The sequence below is a fragment of a genome, unplaced genomic scaffold (assembly GCF_019419815.1).
Source record: "Pyrus x bretschneideri cultivar Hongxiangsu unplaced genomic scaffold, Pyrus_bretschneideri_v1 Contig11, whole genome shotgun sequence".
NCBI lineage: Eukaryota > Viridiplantae > Streptophyta > Magnoliopsida > Rosales > Rosaceae > Pyrus > Pyrus x bretschneideri.
In genome coordinates, this window is record NW_025999402.1 from 9,314,803 (window position 1) to 9,333,460 (window position 18,658).

At 37.3% G+C, this 18,658-nt stretch overlaps 5 protein-coding genes across 10 annotated transcripts; 2 read left to right on the plus strand and 3 right to left on the minus strand.

Annotated features, from left to right (window-relative positions):
* Positions 1 to 898: 898 nt before the first annotated feature.
* On the minus strand, positions 899 to 5,139 carry LOC103932493 (serine carboxypeptidase-like 20). Its single transcript, XM_048577354.1, has 14 exons — positions 5,125 to 5,139; positions 4,854 to 5,017; positions 4,595 to 4,731; positions 3,310 to 3,386; positions 3,067 to 3,189; positions 2,704 to 2,806; positions 2,539 to 2,576; positions 2,333 to 2,434; positions 2,110 to 2,199; positions 1,755 to 2,018; positions 1,601 to 1,666; positions 1,382 to 1,503; positions 1,143 to 1,305; positions 899 to 1,044 (listed from the first exon to the last, which is right to left on the minus strand). The coding sequence occupies exons 1-14, from the start codon at positions 5,137 to 5,139 to the stop codon at positions 961 to 963; spliced, it is 1,548 nt and encodes a 515-aa protein (XP_048433311.1). The 3' UTR covers positions 899 to 960.
* A 729-nt stretch (positions 5,140 to 5,868) lies between these two features.
* LOC103932455 (general transcription and DNA repair factor IIH subunit TFB5) lies at positions 5,869 to 7,830 on the minus strand. Of its 5 annotated transcripts, none has more exons than XM_018643792.2 (5): positions 7,643 to 7,830; positions 7,463 to 7,550; positions 7,248 to 7,288; positions 6,796 to 6,858; positions 5,869 to 6,279 (listed from the first exon to the last, which is right to left on the minus strand). In XM_018643792.2, the coding sequence occupies exons 4-5, from the start codon at positions 6,831 to 6,833 to the stop codon at positions 6,102 to 6,104; spliced, it is 216 nt and encodes a 71-aa protein (XP_018499308.2). In that variant the 5' UTR covers positions 6,834 to 6,858; positions 7,248 to 7,288; positions 7,463 to 7,550; positions 7,643 to 7,830; the 3' UTR covers positions 5,869 to 6,101. The 5 variants fall into 5 exon arrangements, with proteins under 5 accessions (XP_018499308.2, XP_009340345.2, XP_009340342.2 ...); XM_009342070.3 differs by having other exon boundaries at positions 7,248 to 7,293; XM_009342067.3 differs by lacking the exon at positions 7,248 to 7,288.
* Positions 7,831 to 8,174: 344 nt separating this feature from the next.
* Positions 8,175 to 10,715, plus strand: LOC103932491. Of its 2 annotated transcripts, XM_048577277.1 has the most exons (6): positions 8,184 to 8,523; positions 8,698 to 8,860; positions 9,539 to 9,777; positions 9,905 to 9,985; positions 10,100 to 10,441; positions 10,557 to 10,715. In XM_048577277.1, exons 1-6 carry the CDS (start codon positions 8,419 to 8,421, stop codon positions 10,656 to 10,658), a joined length of 1,032 nt encoding a protein of 343 aa, XP_048433234.1. In that variant the 5' UTR covers positions 8,184 to 8,418; the 3' UTR covers positions 10,659 to 10,715. The 2 variants fall into 2 exon arrangements, with proteins under 2 accessions (XP_048433236.1, XP_048433234.1); XM_048577279.1 differs by lacking the exon at positions 8,698 to 8,860 and having other exon boundaries at positions 8,175 to 8,523.
* A 244-nt stretch (positions 10,716 to 10,959) lies between these two features.
* LOC103932489 (aspartic proteinase 36-like) lies at positions 10,960 to 14,284 on the minus strand. The gene is made up of 10 exons (XM_048577280.1): positions 14,020 to 14,284; positions 13,291 to 13,420; positions 12,958 to 13,205; positions 12,550 to 12,777; positions 12,275 to 12,440; positions 12,091 to 12,164; positions 11,878 to 11,968; positions 11,710 to 11,785; positions 11,534 to 11,605; positions 10,960 to 11,442 (listed from the first exon to the last, which is right to left on the minus strand). Exons 1-10 carry the CDS (start codon positions 14,262 to 14,264, stop codon positions 11,294 to 11,296), a joined length of 1,479 nt encoding a protein of 492 aa, XP_048433237.1. The 5' UTR covers positions 14,265 to 14,284; the 3' UTR covers positions 10,960 to 11,293.
* A 2,287-nt stretch (positions 14,285 to 16,571) lies between these two features.
* LOC103932488 (thioredoxin F-type, chloroplastic-like) lies at positions 16,572 to 18,528 on the plus strand. The gene is made up of 3 exons (XM_009342113.3): positions 16,572 to 17,038; positions 18,037 to 18,136; positions 18,234 to 18,528. The coding sequence occupies exons 1-3, from the start codon at positions 16,713 to 16,715 to the stop codon at positions 18,366 to 18,368; spliced, it is 561 nt and encodes a 186-aa protein (XP_009340388.2). The 5' UTR covers positions 16,572 to 16,712; the 3' UTR covers positions 18,369 to 18,528.
* The last annotated feature ends 130 nt before the right edge of the window (positions 18,529 to 18,658 follow it).

The window sequence follows — 18,658 nt, forward strand, 5'->3', positions numbered from 1 at the left end:
AGCAAGATCTTTTATAAGCCAATTAATTAGCTTTTCTGCAAATTATAAGTTGTGTGTTGTTGTTGTTAGTTAGTTAGTTAGTTGGCTGAGTTTTGAATTTGCATTTAATTTGGCAATTGATTGGTGGAGATATCTTAAACCGTGGGGTTGTCAAACATCTGATGGCCAAAAATCTCAGCTACTCCCTTGTGGTAGTTGCCATCATCCAATCCAAGCCAGGTTGGTTAACTTGGAGTCTTGGTGGCCTGCCCTGTCAGTCATTCCTTCCCTTTACTTTTGACTTTAGGAACCGAAGCTTCCTTCCACCATATCTTTATTTGTCCCAATCAGAACCTGACTAGTTTCATTCATTCCAGAAATTCAATACAACTCTTCTGCAATTTCCAGAAATTTACTATTTATTTTGTGAGGGTTGATTTGAGTTTGTTTATGAAACGATGACGACGTCGGTGCATATATTATTGTTGGGGAGGGTTGTTTTCATTGGTTTAATGCTAAGGAACTTAATTTGATCTGATAACAAGGTTAGATGTGGTCATGGTTTTAATTATGCCTGTCTCACTCATAATTTTTTAAAAAGAAGAGAAAAATATTGAAATTCTTGGTTGGTAATCACTTGATAATCAATGATTTCTTATTTTGTTAAAAAGGAGACCCGAAGCCAATAAGGCACCCCGCTTTGCGAGAGTCGGATAGGGGAATGTCTATTGTAAGCAATCTTATTCTTATGTTGCAAATTAAGAGGTTGTTTCCAACACTCGAAAAAGGTTGCTCTTTTTGTTGCGCCAAGACTCGCCTTTAGTAATTTCTTTGATATTGTAAGACTAAAGTTGAAACTCAATGGACTAATGGACTGGTCTTTCAATGAATGGATACATAGAGAAATCAAAGGTGAAAAGTGAAAATAAAAAAGGAACGGCAGTTGCTTGAGCTTGGTCGATTTCGTCGCATTATTGTCAATCAAATGGGTTTTCCGTCCAAAAAGCGTTGAAAGAAGTCGAGTGCCTCCCGTGGCTTGTATTCCGGGACAGTGTGTCCAGCTCCCTGCATATATTTATAGATTTTTCTTTAATTTATGAGAAAAGAAACATGTATATACTGCAATACTAATTCATAGTATACTAGAGAGAGTGCATGCAGACCTTGACGGTGAGAAAGGTGAGGTTGTTTGCATATCCTTGTAAGTAGCCAGCAACTTGGTCGTCAGAGGAGAGCCAAGGTCTCCATTCATCCACAATCTTATATCCAAGTGATGCAGTCCATGCCTCGCTCCCAGTGTACGGAACACACATATCATGGTCTCCACTGCATATTTAATTGTGTTTTTTAATTCACTTTTACAGTTAGAATTTGATTAATTTGTTAATAAATTATTAATTACCTGAAAATAAGTGCTCTATAACCTTGGGTTGTAAGGTTTTTGTGGTAAGGGATCATACTTCCAGCATCGCGTGAATAAGTTATTCTATCTGTGCATAACTCCCATGGACCAGCCACACTTTCCTGCTACACATCATTCATTCATTCGTTCTTTTTTTCTTTTACTTAGATCATTAACTTATGCAGAAAAAAAGAAAAAGAAAAATCAAGCAAAGCTTACTGGTTTTGCATGAATTGCTTCCCTAACTTCTGCAGTGTTCAGCCATAGCGTTGCGACTTCATCATTCTGCAGAAAAATTTATTAATTAATATCCAAATTAATTATTAAAAAAGATTAACCTAAACTAATTAAATTAAGTTTAAGAGTAACTTACAACACAAGGAACACGGGAATTCAGCGTCTTTGCGAGCTGAGGCCACGATGGGACAATGCCGTCTTCTACGTTTGCTAGAAAAGGCCAGGCTCGGCCAAACATCCTTTTCCTCACTCCCAGAGGCTTCTCTGTCGTCGTCCCCAATTGTTGAAAGCTTAACGGTAAGCTGCTTGTATTATTTGCTTTGGAATTCTTGTTATTATCTGTTCCAGGGCCATGGTAGCAAGGCTCAAGGGTGTCGTAGATGTTTAGTCCGTCAAGAGCCTAATTAATCAAATAGTTGTGTTTAGATTATAATTAATAATGTGACAAGTTTGAATCTAGTTAAGTTGAATAAAAGAGCTACAAATTGCACCTTGTTAAATGGTTGAAACTTTTCGTTGCATAGACTACGATTGGAAGGAGGAATATTAAGGAGGTCAGTACCACAAGTAGCCATAATTTCCTGCAACATACAGGCATCTCAGATATTTGCCTCACACGTACTTTTGGCAGTGGAAATTCAGCAAGGAAAGCCGAAAACGAAACATAATGTGTGTGAGTAAATTACGTGATCAGTACTCTAGCCAGCTAGCTACCTGAAAGATTTGTTCTGAAATGAGACCCATCCCATGAGCAAATGGGACTAAAGCATTGGCATCGAATTTTCGGTCTGCGACTCCATTCCCCACCAGGTAACCCTGATTACACACATTACACTTAAGTTTTACTACAATTAATAATGTGGTGAAATAAATCAGTTTATATAACTTAATTTCGCAGGTCAGCTTGATAGAATACGCACCTTCAGATTTAAAGTTGGTTTTGTTCCATTTTTAATACCTATACATATATATAGAAAATGCAGCACATTGTTACAGACTAGAAGTTAAATCCAAAAGATACATATATACATATGCAATTAGTGTAATGTTGTAATTATGTAGACACCAATTAACTAATTAGATACCTTTTGCAATTTGAGAAGCAAGAGTTGGCACATAGACTCCAGCATAAGACTCTCCCGAAATGTACAATGGGTTTGGTTGAAACTCTGGGAATTGCTGAAACCACTATGGTTACATAAACAACATAGAGTTCTTAGCAAAAAATAGAAGAAGAAAATGAAACGAAAAAGAAAAGATACAGCAGCAAAAATACACAACATTGTTTTTTATAAATCAATTACTTAGACATTAATCTCCTTTATAATCAATAAGCATATGATATGTAAAATGATCAGTCATTAGAAGTAGATTAATTAATTAGGAAAATAAATTAGTTACCTTGAGGAGAAAATAATGGGTATCATATAGGAAAATAAATTAGTTACCTTGAGGAGAAAGGCATGGGTATCATAAGCAGTTTGGATGTCCCCAGTTATATATTTGGTTTGATTTTGAGAGTAAGAGAACCCAACACCAGCAGGAGAATCCAAATAAATTATATTGGAGACCTGATAATTATTCAATTAATTGGTTACTAATTTATGGCCAAGAAAAAGAAATTGATGATAAAATAGTAAGGGGAAACAAATGGTAAGCTTTCCACATGAATAATGTTTAATTTGACTTGCCTTGGACCAGCTATATGGATTAAGATGCAAAACAGGCAATGCTCCCTTTGGTTTTCCTTCTGCAAAATTGAATGGTCCTACATATACACATAATATTAAGCAGAAATTAGGTTTGCATTCTTCATTTTTCTATTTCATTGATTAAAACCTAACTCATTTTTAATATTTTTTTATCAATGCTCTTTAACTTTTATCTAGGTCATTATTTCAATAATAAAAAATATTTATACTTAGTACTGCGGTCTAGTGGTATTCTTCTTCACTTGTAAGTAAGAGGTCTTAGGTTCGATTCTCCCTGAAGGCGAATTTGAACCACACTATTGCTAGCTCATTGTGAGGCTAAGTTCACCCCTCTCCCCTTAGTGTAAATAATATTGTTTGTTTGTTCAAAACAAAACAAAAAAAAAAAAATTTACACATAAGCATATTCAAATTTTAAATTAAAAATGATTTAACTATTTCCAAATAGATCCATTTCGTGATAGAAACGTTACATTTGATATATCATATTTATGACTAAAGTTTGTATTATATATTTCTATTTTTAATGTACCTATTATTTAATTTGCAACCATTTTTTTAATACGTACCAATTTTCTTTTTAGTTTTAGTTTATACCCAAATATATATTTTTTGGTCCCATGTTTTTAAACTTTCATTAGTACCCATATTTTTAAATTTTTTTTGTACCCATGATTTGTTTATAGTGCACTCCTTTTTCATAAAAATGTACCACTTTGTTATATATATATATATATATATAAAAGTAAAATGTACCAATTTCTTATGTAAAGTGTGCCTATTTTCTCAATGTAAATTCTATTCACTTTTTTTTATTTATAATGTACACATAATTTAAATTAAAATGTACCATTTTTAATTTAAAAACATCAATATTTAAAATAAAAATAAAGCATTTTAATTTGAAAAAAAAAATCTGATCAGATTTCACACAATATTCAAATTTGAGTAAAAAAATTAAAAATTCCTATTTGGTATTAGTATCTACATGATTTTAAGAATGATTTAATAATTTTTATTATTAAATTTCTTCATTAATACAAAAAATTATTATTTTGTTTGTCAATCAAAGTATTCAAGTTATTAATATAGGTTTCACTCTAAGATTTTAATATTAATTAAGTAAATTAACCTGAAAATCTGATCTTATATTCAAAGTTAATGATGTCACATCAATTTTTTGCCAAGAAATAATAAGATTTTGTCACATTTCACAGATTCCAGGTGACAGAACTTGAACATGTAGGGTAGGTATTAGTTTTACCATGTTCATAGACAAATCCGTCGAAGCTAGAGCAGCCAGGTCCACCATTGAGCCACAGAACAACCGGATCACTTTCTGGGCTCTTTTCTGAAACTACGAAGTAGTAGAAAAGATTCTTTCCATCTGTGGTTATATATCTACAAAGTAATTCAACAAATTCCCATCAAATTATAAAAGCAGTAGTTCTTCTAACATATTCAGATATATACGTATTATATATATATATATATATATTTGTGGAATTAAATAACTGAATTACCCAGAGTAGTGCTTGGATGGAAAGGTAGCATTAAAACCAGGAAGATGAGTGACAAGAGAGCTTCGAGGGGCAGCCTCAATTATGTTGACGACCAAACTCACAAAAAACATGCAGCAGAGTGAGAGTACTGAGAATTTGGCCATGGCTGCAATGCCTCCTTGTAACTAATCAAGAATTTCACAAGGACCTGCAGTTTCGTAGTAATAAACTTATAGTTGAAAATAAAGGGTGAAGGGAAAATTCAGGATTCTCTAAATCCAACTTTAATTACTTTATTCTTATCCATTCACGTATTTATAAAATTACAAAGGAGTAATACTAGGAAATAAATCAAAACAATCTTTGTCCAAGAAAATCTCATCAGATTATCGGACTACAAAGGAGCAATACTATTAATAAAGAATATGGACTTTAAATTTTTTTTTTTTTACTTTAATTTTCATTGTGTGAAATCTCATCAGATTTCCTTCTTTTTCTAAATATTTAAATATGGGTACCTTTAACATTTAAAAATGCTAATAATTAATTGCATTACTAGAGATGAACATAGTCGGACTTTTGTGAGGTATTCGTATTCAGATCCGTCTTACTTCGATCCTGAAAAATCATGGTTCCACAACACCCAAGTTTTATTTTCCTTCCTTTTAGTTTAAATTCAACGTTTGCCCACTTTTCAATTCAAGAATTAGGAAAGTCATCCTATTGCAACGAGTTGCAACAATGAACAGCTAGGCAATAGGTCCTTGGTGCTTCAAGCTTTAGGATCCCCAACCATTTTAGATGTTGTATGGCCCATACACTATGGCTGAACCAGAACAAGCAACTGCTAAGTAAAGGCACCCACATTGTGCTTACTTCCACCCATTGTAGGAGCTGAAATGACAAAAAGGTGCGGTTGAGATTTAACTAAATCTCATTTAGTCAAATCTCAACCGTTCACTTTTGAAAAAAAAATGCGGTAAAGAGAATTTCTGCCCTTTTAGATGCTACATGTGGCTGAACAACAGCTAGCAATTGCTAAAGATCAGCAAACAGAGGATCGACCAAAATTTTATTATCGCAATCGAAACACGGTTCACTACATTTAATACGGTGCATGGTATCACTCAAACTTCCATGTCTTCCGAGGTAATATAATTTCTCTTAGAGGGAGCTGGGATTCCTATTAACTAAGAGCTTCGGTCGACAAAGTGCTGGAGTAAAGCTTGTAAGCCATGACATGATTCAAACATTTGGTCTCCAAATTATTCAAGTAGGCTTCTCATACGAATTCTGGTCTCTAAATTCTGCAATGGCGCTTCTTATCATCTCGGCAGCATGGGGCTGCACAAAAAGGTGAGTGCTATCCAAGACATGTATTATGAACCTCTGCGAAGCTGGCAGTGAATTGTCGTAATTGATGATGAATTGCGCCATAGGTATGTCACTGCACAGGAGAAGCACAAATGCTTTCAGAAACAGGGAAGAGAGCAGGACATGGTCAAGACGCAACTAAAACTATTCTTTAAGGATGAACCAAACAGCAGGATTAACAGGTAATAAAAGCCTAAAGATACAAACTCCACAGAAATCACTTCACAGGATAAATCAAAAACTATTTGAGGATTGCGCTTTGTATCATCATAGAATGTACACAAGTCAGGAGCTTTAGATCCAAGTGCTCACTTTCAAATCAAAAACACTATTGTGAATCAGTGATGACCGGACACTCCGTTGTAGCTACCAATAGAAAACAAGTCAAACCTAAGACCCAAAAGAGAAAGAGAACTGCCAACCCAATGACAAGACAATTTTTAAGCAAGACAGATTTTAAACTTGTCATTCTATGCATTGAAGTAGATTTCTAAATATATAAAGGGGAGGAGGAACCACAACCTGTTAACCATGCTAAATTCTGCAAAGTTAATAAAAGCGCACTACAAAATTGGTACAAGTATCTTACCAAGAGATGAACAGTCCTTTAACAGCGTTCACCATCATACATCAGAAACCTCAAGATTCTTAACTGCAACACAAACAAAAGCCAAGATATGAGAAAATACTTGGATTATACTAACTCTTAACATGGTATAATTACCATAAGTACATAATTAAAAGATTAAATCCACAATACATTGCCTGAATTATTATTTTACGATAGAATACCAAATCTGAAATATAAATTTGTTTGTAAACACATCATACCGAAAAGGCATAAATATGCAATTAAACCACATCAGTTTATGAGCCAAAGTAGCAAACCCAATTCCACAAAAAGGAAAAACAGATTCAAAGATCTTTTGCAGAACCCCAAAGTCCCCAAACACATCGAAGCTAAAAAATGGATTGATAAACAAGATCGGCAAGCATTCAGGAGGAAACAAGCTCGAATTTTGAAGGTCAAGATTGGCATACCTTTTGTTGCAGAGGTGGTCGGAGATTTTGTCCGTCTCCGTCTGTACTAACAATGCACAATAATATATCACAACACAATTCATATCCAAATCAATTCAACATTCCAATTGAATTCACTAACCAAATTCACCAAATTCAATTCAATTCACAATCCAAGTCAAAATTCACCAAATTCAATTCCAAAGCAACACAATTCAATTTATTAGAAAACTAACCTGCGTCAAACGGAGGCCTCTGATTATTTCAATTCAATTCCTAATTGCCTTCTTGTAAGTGGAGGCCCCTGATTAATTCAATCCAAACCTGCATCAAAATCCCAAATCAAAGAATGAGATAATATCCCAGATTGTGTAAAAATTAAACAGGAAATGGAATGCAAATGGAAATTTTCCTACAGTTTCACAGTCTGAGATGGGGGTGTTTAGATTCGATGTGCGCACGATAGCAGCTCCACAGTCTCAGACGTGCTAACAGAGGCGCACGGTGCGAAGTTCGCGCGGCTGGGTCTGTGGCTGGGCTTGGGATGAAAGGACCAAAGAGCCTTTGAAACGCTTGCAAAATTAATACCCCTTTCAACCTAGTTGACAAACTCCATTTGTAAGGAACATGAATCACCGTTAAGTCAATAATAGAGTCAAAGCTAGCTGACGTGGCAAGATCTGAGTGACTATGCAGTGCTACAACCAAACACGAATACGAGGATCTTCTCCGGATCTTAATCAAATAGGTAAATTGTGAGGATTCAGAAGATCTTTTAATCGTATTCTTTTATTGTAACAATTAGTTTTTGTCAGGTATTATTTGTGTTCAATTTTAAATAAATAATTTAAAATAATTTTTTACCACGCAATGTACAATGAATGAATCCGGAGAGGATCCTTATTCAACCAAACACAAAGAAGAAGACCCCAAAAATTCTATCCAAAACAATTAAAAAGAGAGGCTCTAATTCTATCCTCATCCCTCTCTCAATGCTTGCATGTGCTTACACACACTCTCTACCTCTCTAGCAGCAGCAACCAATATGGATATGGGGGGAAGGACTAGTACTAGTACTGGCAAGGAGCAGAGAACCCAGAGATGAGTGCCTCCGTTTCCATCACTGCCCTCATTGCCTCTAACTCCGCCGCCGCTGCCGCCACCACCAGCAACCTCCACCGCAAAACTACTAATGCAGCTAAATCAACAATTTTCACCTCCACCTCCAATACCAAGCCTCATTTTACTGCCTCCTCTTCCTCCTCCTCCCATTACCACCATCCTTTCATACTGCGAGGTACCTACTTAATTACCCTTTCATTTGCAATTCCCTCTCTATTCTACATCTCATGTTCTATATAATATATGCCACCACTTAGTACATTTGGTTTCAAGATATACAGAATACATAAAAACAGTCTAGTGATTTACGGCTCAAAATTAGAGTGATGAAATAGAATTCTGGAAGTAGGGATCTATCGGCAGAAGCAAAGAAGAAGCAGCGTTTGAAGAATCATGGCTTCAGGGCGGTCGATCTGAGATGGCAGACGATCAATTGGAGAAGGGCAGAGAAATCGTCACGCATTTCCTTATTCATGTTTGTGTTATGTATGGGCTGGGTTTCGCACTTCTTGGTTGGATTCTTTGCTTGGTGGAGAAATTTTGATAATTTACCTATTTGATTAAGATATGAATTTGATTTCCTTGACTATTAAGTCTTGGATTGACTTCCTGTTAGTATTTGCACTGTTTAAGTGCTATACTCTAGATAGGGCCTTAGAGTTGGTTTACTTTTGTTGTGAGGCGTATTTGTAAGAGTCAGTTTGTGAGTTGTTTTAGGGTTTGAAATTTGTGGGATTTGGGATGTGAGAGTTAAACACTCTTTTGTAATCTCCGTTTATTTAGTAAGAGGTAAACATCCTAGGCTTTACGTCGAACCGCATTAATCTCTTGTGCTTTTCTTTTTAGATTGTTTCTTTGCTTTCTTCTACGACGTTAATATTTGGTACTTTGTTGGAATTTGCTTCCATTTGCATATAAAAGTGAAACAAACATCTAGCTAGAAACAAGATTAACATCTAATTAATCAGCAGGAATGGGAACTTTTCTTTTACTCCAAATTTCTGATTAGAGGTAGAGGTAGACTGTCATAGTTCACATTACATGTAAAGTTCAATTGATTGAATTCATCAACTCATTCAACGAATTATACTTTTTCCTTAGTAACATATCCTGTGAAACATAGTTTAACTAGCGTAATAAAAGTTTGAGTAAATTAGCTTGTACCTGATCATGTGGCGGGGTGCATGCAGTGACAAATGATCCGACTAGCAGTAGTAGTACTAGTGAATCAGAATTGTCAGCGACGGATGAAAGAACAGTGGCTGATAGAATTGTTGATGGATTGAACTTTGGGGAGCTATGCAATGAGTTTGAGTGCATTAGTAGCCCCTTGGTGGAGTCTACAGCTCGACAACTTGTACGCGATATCCTTGAGCTACGAGAAGGCAATCGCGCCCTTGGAACCTTCGCTGTTTCTGTTAAATACAAGGTATATAACTAATACTTAACATGTAATGTGTTGTGGTATATGTGCTTATATATACTCGGTTAGTAGATCTAATGCTTTATATGCTCTCAAGCTGACCAGTTAAGATTGGTTAATTATGATATTGTAGGATCCAGTTCGAAGTTTTAGCGGCCGTGATAAGTACAAGAGACCGCTATGGATAACCAGTGCACTAGAAAAGCCCTCTGTCGTGAGTCTTCTGAATTCATCTTTATTTTTTATTTATTTTTGTAATTCCTTGTATAGCAAGCAACAGAAATGCAAGATCAAAACTTCTTTCGTTGTTATTGTTACATACGAACAGAGTGTGCAAGAAATGAGCATGTTATCAACGAGTGTCCTAAGTATCAAGTGGACGATCAAAGGGAAGGCGAAGAACATTATAGGAGGAGACTTGATCGTAAGAATAAATTCCCAGTTCACTCTAAACCAGATAAGTGGACAAGTCATTGAACATGAAGAGTTTTGGGATTTATCAGCTTCCTCGGCCATTGCGAAAGCATATTTCTGGACATCACGCCGTCTTTATGCAACAATCGAGGGTGGAAAAGACTTGGCTGATCTTGCTAAAACCATTTCCAGTAAGTTCCCCAGAGAAAAACAGAATACAGAAATTTATCCAGACCCTTCAGGCGATCCAACTAAGGTAAGTGATTAAACAAACGAAACACAAATACTTTATTCGTTCATACGCTAAAGATCCTTCCTTTTTTTCTATCTTCAATCGATTGACGCATCGTTTGCATGTTAATTTGATTCAGTTCTTTCAAAGGGATGACGGTTTCCAGAGAGATGTATACCAAATTGGACTGTTTCTGGCACTGGTTTATTTTGTTGTACAGCTTTTGAGGACAACCTTGTAATGTAAAGGCTCCCTCAGGAGAGATTCTCTCATGCAAACAAGTTTTAGTCGCAGTAGCGTCACCGTCCATACCCTTTCCTCTTTACACTTGCAATACAGGCAGAATATATACAATACATTTGAAATATTTGAGACTCGTTAACTATAATAAAAATATGAGTTTTGATACAACAACGTTGCAACCAACAATCCGCAGCAAGAGTGAGAAGCATTGTAGCATACAATAATACCAGTCTTCTTTTTTATTTTTTATTTTTACAGTACCTCATCCCAATCATCTAACTCTCCGATTCTGCAAAAGGTGTGCGGATTTCATTTCCTTTCCTGATCTGTTAGTATCAACACTATATGCTATAGAATCCTATTCCCGGATAGTATGCCGATTGCTGCTCATCCCAATCGTATGTTCTAATCAAAGGCATGCACTGCATCCTTCAGAGATATCAACCCAACATTATGAGTTAATCAATTTCCGAGGACAATGAGGCTCAAATGTAAATCGCAAACAAGCTTATCCCAGAAAAATGGATAAAAATAAAGAGGTCGAACCAGAAAGGGTGGACAAAAATTATCACCACCTGGAAAGACAGATCAAGGGCAAGGAATGAGTGGGCTGCTGTGACACTTCTGGTTGAATTAAACCAATATTTGCAGCATGGAAATCACTAACAAGAAGAATGCCAATAACCTTCCAGTCATCAGACCCGAAGCTGAAGAAAGATTGTGGGCACCGACCGAGTACACCTGCCCCGACTTCTCATCTTTCAATTTGATGCTTGAAGTACCTAAATCAAAACAAACCGAAAAAGACATAAGATAATGAAACACAAGATTAAACACTGTAACGATAAAAAAAATGAATGGGATGCTACTCACAGTTGTAGTCAGTCCACCCAATAGCTTGGTTTTCGATATCATACAGGACTAGCTTATTCGAAAGTACTAAATCTGCAAAATTGGAACAATGAAAATATTCGATGAATAGGATCCAATTCACGTGAAAAATAAACCAACTAAAAAATATGTCTTTGACTTGTGATTCAAGGCTCTACCTCCCAGAATAGTCATGGACTTTCCGTCTTTAGATTTCATGGAGTTGGTTTGCCAACCAGAACACCAGACATCATCCTGTGTATATGTCATGACAAATGTAAATTAGTTAAGATCTCACGGAACAAGGTCAAGGTAATTAATTTTGTTTGAGAATCCAAAACACTTGCCTTTAACTGGAACAGATAATCATGAGGATATGCAGTCAACACAGCAGAATTCTTGAAATTAAACTTCACAACTGGAAATCCATCATCAACACTGCAAGAACAACGCACAAGGAAAAGTGAGGTTGGTTTCAACAACCCTCGCTGCTCTTCGTATATTCACATGCTTTGCTTAAGTTAATCTGCAAATGTAATAGCTAAGATGACAATGCTTACTTTCTGGAATACTCAAAACATGTAAACTGCTCGTCAACAGTATGCTTTTTCAATCCAGACTGTCGAGCATATATCTGATTTACCAAAAAATTACAATGTCGGGTTTTACAACCAAAAAGGAAAGCAATGTAATTACTTAGACAACAAAATCAAAATGGAGAGTAAAAAAATCTTCAGTGACCACCTTTTTCATAAAAGGTTCATAAAACTCCGGTGAAAGATAAGCCAAGGTTGTTCCACTGTCAATTACTACCCCGTTCCGGTCTTCGAAAAGGCCAAATAAATCCGTGGGAAGATCTACAACATCGCCACCCACTTCAACGGACTTCACCGTAACAGTATAATGTGGCCTGAGATCATTTCAACAAAAATAAATTATCACAAATTTCATATGCGAATTACAGCATATTTTTTAATGAAGTTAAGTATTACGAAGCATTCTGAGATTGTGTGACATACAGATTTGGTATCAGCGGAGTTGTGTTTTTCACTTTTGGTTCCACCACTTCCCCAATGGCCCAAATTCCACCACCTTTCACGTTATCCAAGCAGTGCGCGAATTGTTTTTTCACCTTTCCAGATGAAGACAGCTGCGAAATTACGGATGCATTTGCCTGTCCAAAACCAAGTATCCCATCAACTCCTCCAGGAGATTTACCAAGATTCCCAGATTGTTTAGCTCCGCACCTATTCCACAACACACACAGCTTAATACACACAGCAAGAGCATAGCAACAATGAATTATGCAAATTCAAAGTCAGCCAATTCAAACAGACAACGGGAAGCAACAAAAAAGACGCTGAATGTAATCTCGTTTTGTATCTCTTATTAAGCTAGTATTAGTATGACAAAGGCGCAAAACTCACCCGAATACTATGGTTCCATTTGTTGAGGTTGTTTGATGATTTCCAGTGACTTTATCAAGTTGGATATTGTCCTTGACATAGTAACCAGAAGTTGTGCTTCCATCTCCGTACGAGATACTATAATTGCAAAGCATATCTGCCTTGCAATCAGGAAGTTTACCGTTGAATGAGGAAGTGCAGAACTCTTGATCACATGTAACCTTGCTTGAAGTTGAAGAGCTCTTTGCATCATACATTGTGAGCTTAAACTGTATCACAATAACAATAACGATAAGTGCTGTGGAGATCATCAAGTAGGGCAAAAAAAGAAGGCAAGGGTGGAGGCAAACGTACGCCAAGATTATTTTTAGTAGGACAGTTGCTGCACTCTGCACAATTCACCCATAAAACGTCACTTCCTGTATCAACTTGCACATGAAAGTCCTTTGAAGGAGAGCCAAGTCCGATTTTCGCGATGTAGAGCCTAAATCCAGTCAGGCAAATGCAATCTATAAGTATCATAAAAATTAAATTTGCACCCAACTGAAAACTATGACAACATAAGTACACATGATGCAACCTATGAAACAAGCCAATAGACTCCAATTCAATAGAACGGATGAAAGAAGACCAAACGGGTTCGAAATATAACAGTGAAAAGACGTTCAGTTCAAAATTTTACCCTTGAACCAATAAAAACAAGACTAACAAACCGCAAGAACAGATTTTTATTTTTTAATTTTTCAAAAGGAGAAAGAAGAGACAATTTTCTTCAATTGATATTAATTTACCAAAGCTCCCAATACATAGAAGGGGCGCAGTTGCTTATAAATATTAAGCTTTTAATACAAAGATATTTTACTAATAAACGGGGAATTAGGTATCGAACTGTAGTGCTAGCGGCAGATATGAATACATATTAAGTTAAGCAAGTAGATTATATAACAGTAGAAGTAGAGAGATTGCCTTAATTTACCAACATTAGCAATTTAACATTACTAATGAAATTTGATGTTAAGACAACAAAGGAAAAAATTTGAAAAAGAGACAATTAATTGTGGATGAAGGAAAGCAATAACGCACCCGGCTTCAGAAGGATGGCCATTGCCACCTAATTGCAAATCTATAGCGGAGTCTGCGCCGGCGAGAAGCCTCCGGTGACGGCGAGCATCATGTTCTTTCCATGCACCCAAAGACACCTGCTTCCCAGGACCCTTAAACTTATGGTTCACCGGAAACACCATGTTACTCGAGACATTTACCGCCAAAGCGAAAAAAACCAGAAAACCACCCAACACCGCTACTCTTATCCTTGCTGTTGCCGCCATTTCGAAAAATTTAAGGTCACTTAACCAAACCAAGATTGAATAAAAGAAAATGTTTGGATTGGACCCGACAAACAACAGCCACCTTTTTTTGCAGACAAAACCCGGATTTTGGAATGATTGGTGATAAGTTGGATTACAAAATGTGGGTTTTATGGGAAAATCATGGCCGAGTTGGGTGGAGAAACGAGCAGGCAACAAGGTGGGTGGCCCGGTGGGGAGAGAGAGGGTGAGAAAGCATATGATGTGTAAACAGGGAGTTTATGCAAGAAAGAAAAACGGAGAATCGAAAGAGAGAGAGAGAGAGAGAGAGAGAGAGATTGTTGGGGGATTTCAATGGCAAAAGACACGTCTTTCCAAAATAGTAAATTACGTCAACTTTGTAATTGTTTTACTTTTTTTGACTAATTTTCACATTTGGTCTTTTGGTTTCGTTGTCGATTTTCTGATTTGTTATCTGGTTTTTTTTTTTGGTCAAAGCTCCAGAGAGCAACATTTATTACAAACCAAAAACACAAACTTTACAAACAAACAAAAACAAACTTACCAAAGGCTAAAAGCTAGCATATGAACAAGCAAAAAAATGGGCTAAAGAAAAACAAACAAAAGCACAGCTCAAGCAACAGTTTGAGCTCAGAAGAGAAAAAAAAAAACAGTTCGAGAAATTGACTGCAGCCACTGCTGCAACGTTCGAGCACGATCAGTCCAATTCCACTCCTCCAACCTCATGCTAGCTCGCCGATTGTAACATCCAACTCCAAGCACCACCAGGTACGCAACCTCAATTGAAGAAATCCAACAAATCCAGCTACTAGAAGAAAGAAGCCTGTGAGAACCCACAGGCAATGCCGATGAAGGTAGACATAGAGGAGAAGGTGGTGGTGTTAGGAAGAGGGACGTAGGTGGGACGAGTAGAAAAGGGCAAATCGAAATAGAGAGTAAGGGGAAAATGCAGTTGAAGAAAGGAAAAGGAGACAACGAGAGAAAGGGGAGAACGGCTAACGAACCCCAGCCGAAGCTAGGATCGGTGCCACCAGATATGTGCATATTTGAAGCTATCACACAGACAGTGAGAAGAACTCTCAAACTAAGAGAAAGTCTCTCACAAGGAGAGAAAAGTGGTGCCGCTACATGATGGATATTCTTCAGTTTTGGTTTTGGAATTTGGAGGGAAACCTTAAATCTTTTGCTTCAAGCCTTTCACCTCTCTTTCTCTCTCTCTCTCTCTCTCTCTCTCTATTGTTTTATACATGTCATATACCGAAACATGATGGAACTTTTAGCAAGGCGTAACCTCAAAATATATTATCCAAACTGAATTAGATATAAAAGAAGTGATTTTGGCATACATCTTCTCTGATCCTCCAAATCCTAAAGAGTTGTGAAGATGGTCCACTGTACGCGGCGCCCTACTCCTACCCGAACCACTCTGCTTATCAGCTTATGCTAATTGCTATGCTTGGATCACACACGGGGGACATGCCGGGTATATAATTTCTTACTAGTACTTGGAATCACAAACTAACTATATATGTTCATCAAATTGGACTGCCAAATGACAAGGTGTTTGTACTTGGTTATAAACGTTTCTTTTTGCACTCGAGGTTACCAATCAAATCCTCACTTATTAATATCATTTGTACAAACCTAATAGGGTTTAAAGTTTTGGAACGTGAGATTCAATTTTGAGAACTAGTTTTATTCATAAGAAGTGATTTATGCACACCATTTTATTCTCATACATACCTATATTTATTTCTGGTTTTTAGACTAAATAAATGAAAGAAGAATAAAAAAGACATAAGTGAGAATAAGTTTACAGATGGTAAAAATGGTGCGTGTAAATTATTTTTCTTTCTCATTTATGTCGATGAGGTAAAATATACTTCTTGAAAAATGTACAAAATAAATATCCCATGACTATTTTAGTCTGCTCAAAATCTATAGACTAAAAGTAAAAACCATATAAGGCATCATCATTTCCATTTCCTCCATCACTTTCACCTTCCCAAAAGCTCTCCCTTAGTCCCTCCCCATCCACACCACTCATTCGTATCACTACAATCCGATAAACAAACCACAAAATTTGAACTCTCGCATTGACTAAAATACCCCGATATTTCCCACGTCAAACCGAAAACCAAAAGTGGCATTCCGTCATTTTGCTTGAACAAACTATTCTACGCGACGAAAACGCCCCCAACCTTCCCACAAACAGCCCAAAGCGTCCAAGGGCAATGCTGGCATTCCATTACCGCGATCGCCAGGCCTCCATCCACAAAACACGTTGGGTGAGGTGACGAAAATGAAAGCGAATATGTCATGAGATCCCACGAACCAGAGGACAAATCAGTCATTCCAAAATCACCTCTCTCCTCTGTAATATAGTCGTTTGATAATCTCTGGCTGCAACTGATTCACTGGGCTCTCCTCTCTTCTCCATCACAGAAAATGGCTCTGCAGTCAGCCGCACTCTCTCCTCGCTCCATCGGCGCATCCACGTTGCTACCCTGCTCCGCCAAGTACCCGATCATTTGCTCCTCCTCTGCTCCCAGTTCGAGCTGCTTCCTTTCGCAGAGGAAGAATGCAGCTGCGGTTGGAATTGGATTGAGTAAGAGGAAGATGGGCTCCTGGGGGTGTACGGTAAGGTCGAACTTGGACACTGTCGGTCCCACTGTGAATGTTGGCCAAGTCACGGAGGTCGACAAGGACACCTTCTGGCCCATCGTCAAGGCCGCCGGCGACAAGACCGTCGTCCTCGACATGTATACCCAATGGTATGTCTGTTTATGCTTATACTTCCACTTTCTGATTGGTTCCCGAGAAAATCCAGGAATAAATTCGAAAGAAAAGGAAACGGAAATTAAGAAAGCAAGAAAATTTAAGCAAGTTTTCGGCTAATTTCGGAAAAAAAATTGGTGAACTGATCAGTTTTAAACGAATAGTGAAGTGTAATTTGAAAGTTTATGATTTTGTTTTAGTGGAATTTCAGAATGTTGATTTCAGCTCTAAGTTGCTTATATAAGATATGTTGTTACAAACTTTTTGAGTTTTGAGATGCTAGTTCCCCACACCGTTCGGGTGATTCGAATTGGTTCTGCATGCTGTAGTATTAGGTAAGCCTTTGGAAATTGAATTACTGTAACCCGGGACAATACTTGCACCGAGTCTGGCCTAGCTTGTTCGTTGATTAGGGTGACCCCTTTGTTGATTTTCTGCTCATTTACCGGCATCATGTCGAGAGTCCTGGTTAATTCCCACCTCCAACATGATCCTTTCCTTGTTTTGATTCCATATACATGCACCTACGCTTGAATGGATCTCAGTTATTCTACATTTACGGGATCCAAAATCGTCATTTACAAATACAGTACAGACATGGAAGATAGAAAGGTGGGAGTAACTAAAGCTTTGGTCTTTGAGTAGTAGTTCAGAACCTTCGGATCGATCTTGGACTGTATTTTAGATCATCAGCTTCTCATTCTATCTGTGTTACTTATGTCAAGATGAAGATGGTGATATACTGTGTTTCAACTTTGTTCTGTATTCCATAGAGGAGCGGGGACATGTAACAAGTGAATAACAATAAAGAAGAAACGTTCGCATATATGCCTGATACGCGTAATTGTATTTACTTATAACGATCGTTATTAAGGTCAAGGCATATGTAAACCTGCAGTAGATTCATCGCCTCTTCAGTTTTATTTTCTCGTCCTGCTTTTGCTTCTTCGCCATTTTTAAAGCTTGAGATTAGTTACTCCATCGTTCTGTGCAGGTGTGGACCTTGCAAAGTGATGGCTCCAAAATTTCAAGAATTGTCCAAGAAGTATCTTGATGTCGTATTTTTGAAGCTTGATTGTAACCAAGAAAATAAGGTTGGTTGGTTCCATCTGTCATGCTTGAATACTTTTTACTCAAGTGCGTTGCTGTGCTCTGTCTTATGTTAAAACGGTGATTGTTTCTTGTTAGCAGCCATTGGCGAAGGAGCTTGGGATAAGGGTGGTGCCAACTTTCAAGATTTTGAAGGACAACAAGGTTGTAAAAGAGGTGAAGGGGGCCAAATTCGACGATTTAGTTGTTGCTATAGACGCTGTTAGATCGAGCTAAACCCTTTAAATTTTCTCCGTGAGATGTTAATAACGTAAAGAAAAACGTCCGCCGGAGCTGACTACTGTACTTGTATGTATCCATGTGACGCTTTCTTTGCAATTGCAGTTGAAATTTGAGTGAAGGAATGTAAGCAGGTCAGTATGCCTTCTTAGAAAGAGCTTATGGTGTTATTGAAATTACAGTCCTACCCCTAAGTGCTTGGTGGCCTATGCATGTTGCAAGCCAATGAAATGAGGCCACCGTAACACAGTGATGCGAAGGTAAAAGACAATATAACCCTTGGGATG

Bases quoted from the DNA above. Each gene is read 5' to 3' on its own strand.
- LOC103932488 (XM_009342113.3), top strand. From the start codon at position 16,713: ATGGCTCTGCAGTCAGCCGCACTCTCTCCTCGCTCCATCGGCGCATCC. The intron at 17,039-18,036 runs GTATGTCTGTTT...CGTTCTGTGCAG, and splicing joins CTCGACATGTATACCCAATG to GTGTGGACCTTGCAAAGTGA. The intron at 18,137-18,233 runs GTTGGTTGGTTC...TCTTGTTAGCAG, and splicing joins ATTGTAACCAAGAAAATAAG to CCATTGGCGAAGGAGCTTGG.
- LOC103932455 (XM_009342067.3), bottom strand. From the start codon at position 6,833: ATGATGGTGAACGCTGTTAAAGGACTGTTCATCTCTTG. The intron at 6,280-6,795 runs GTAAGATACTTG...TCTCCTGTGCAG, and splicing joins AAAGGACTGTTCATCTCTTG to TGACATACCTATGGCGCAAT.
- LOC103932493 (XM_048577354.1), bottom strand. The intron at 3,190-3,309 runs GCAAGTCAAATT...AATAATTATCAG, and splicing joins ATCCATATAGCTGGTCCAAG to GTCTCCAATATAATTTATTT. The intron at 2,200-2,332 runs GTAGCTAGCTGG...TGTATGTTGCAG, and splicing joins TTTCAGAACAAATCTTTCAG to GAAATTATGGCTACTTGTGG.
- LOC103932489 (XM_048577280.1), bottom strand. From the start codon at position 14,264: ATGGCGGCAACAGCAAGGATAAGAGTAGCGGTGTTGGGTGGTTTTCTG. The intron at 11,606-11,709 runs GTAGAGCCTTGA...CCAATTTTGCAG, and splicing joins GTCCATGACTATTCTGGGAG to ATTTAGTACTTTCGAATAAG. The intron at 11,443-11,533 runs GTGAGTAGCATC...GTTTTGATTTAG, and splicing joins TGGGTGGACTGACTACAACT to GTACTTCAAGCATCAAATTG.
- LOC103932491 (XM_048577277.1), top strand. From the start codon at position 8,419: ATGCAGCTAAATCAACAATTTTCACCTCCACCTCCAATACCAAGCCTC. The intron at 8,524-8,697 runs GTACCTACTTAA...TTCTGGAAGTAG, and splicing joins CCATCCTTTCATACTGCGAG to GGATCTATCGGCAGAAGCAA. The intron at 9,986-10,099 runs GTGAGTCTTCTG...ACATACGAACAG, and splicing joins CACTAGAAAAGCCCTCTGTC to AGTGTGCAAGAAATGAGCAT.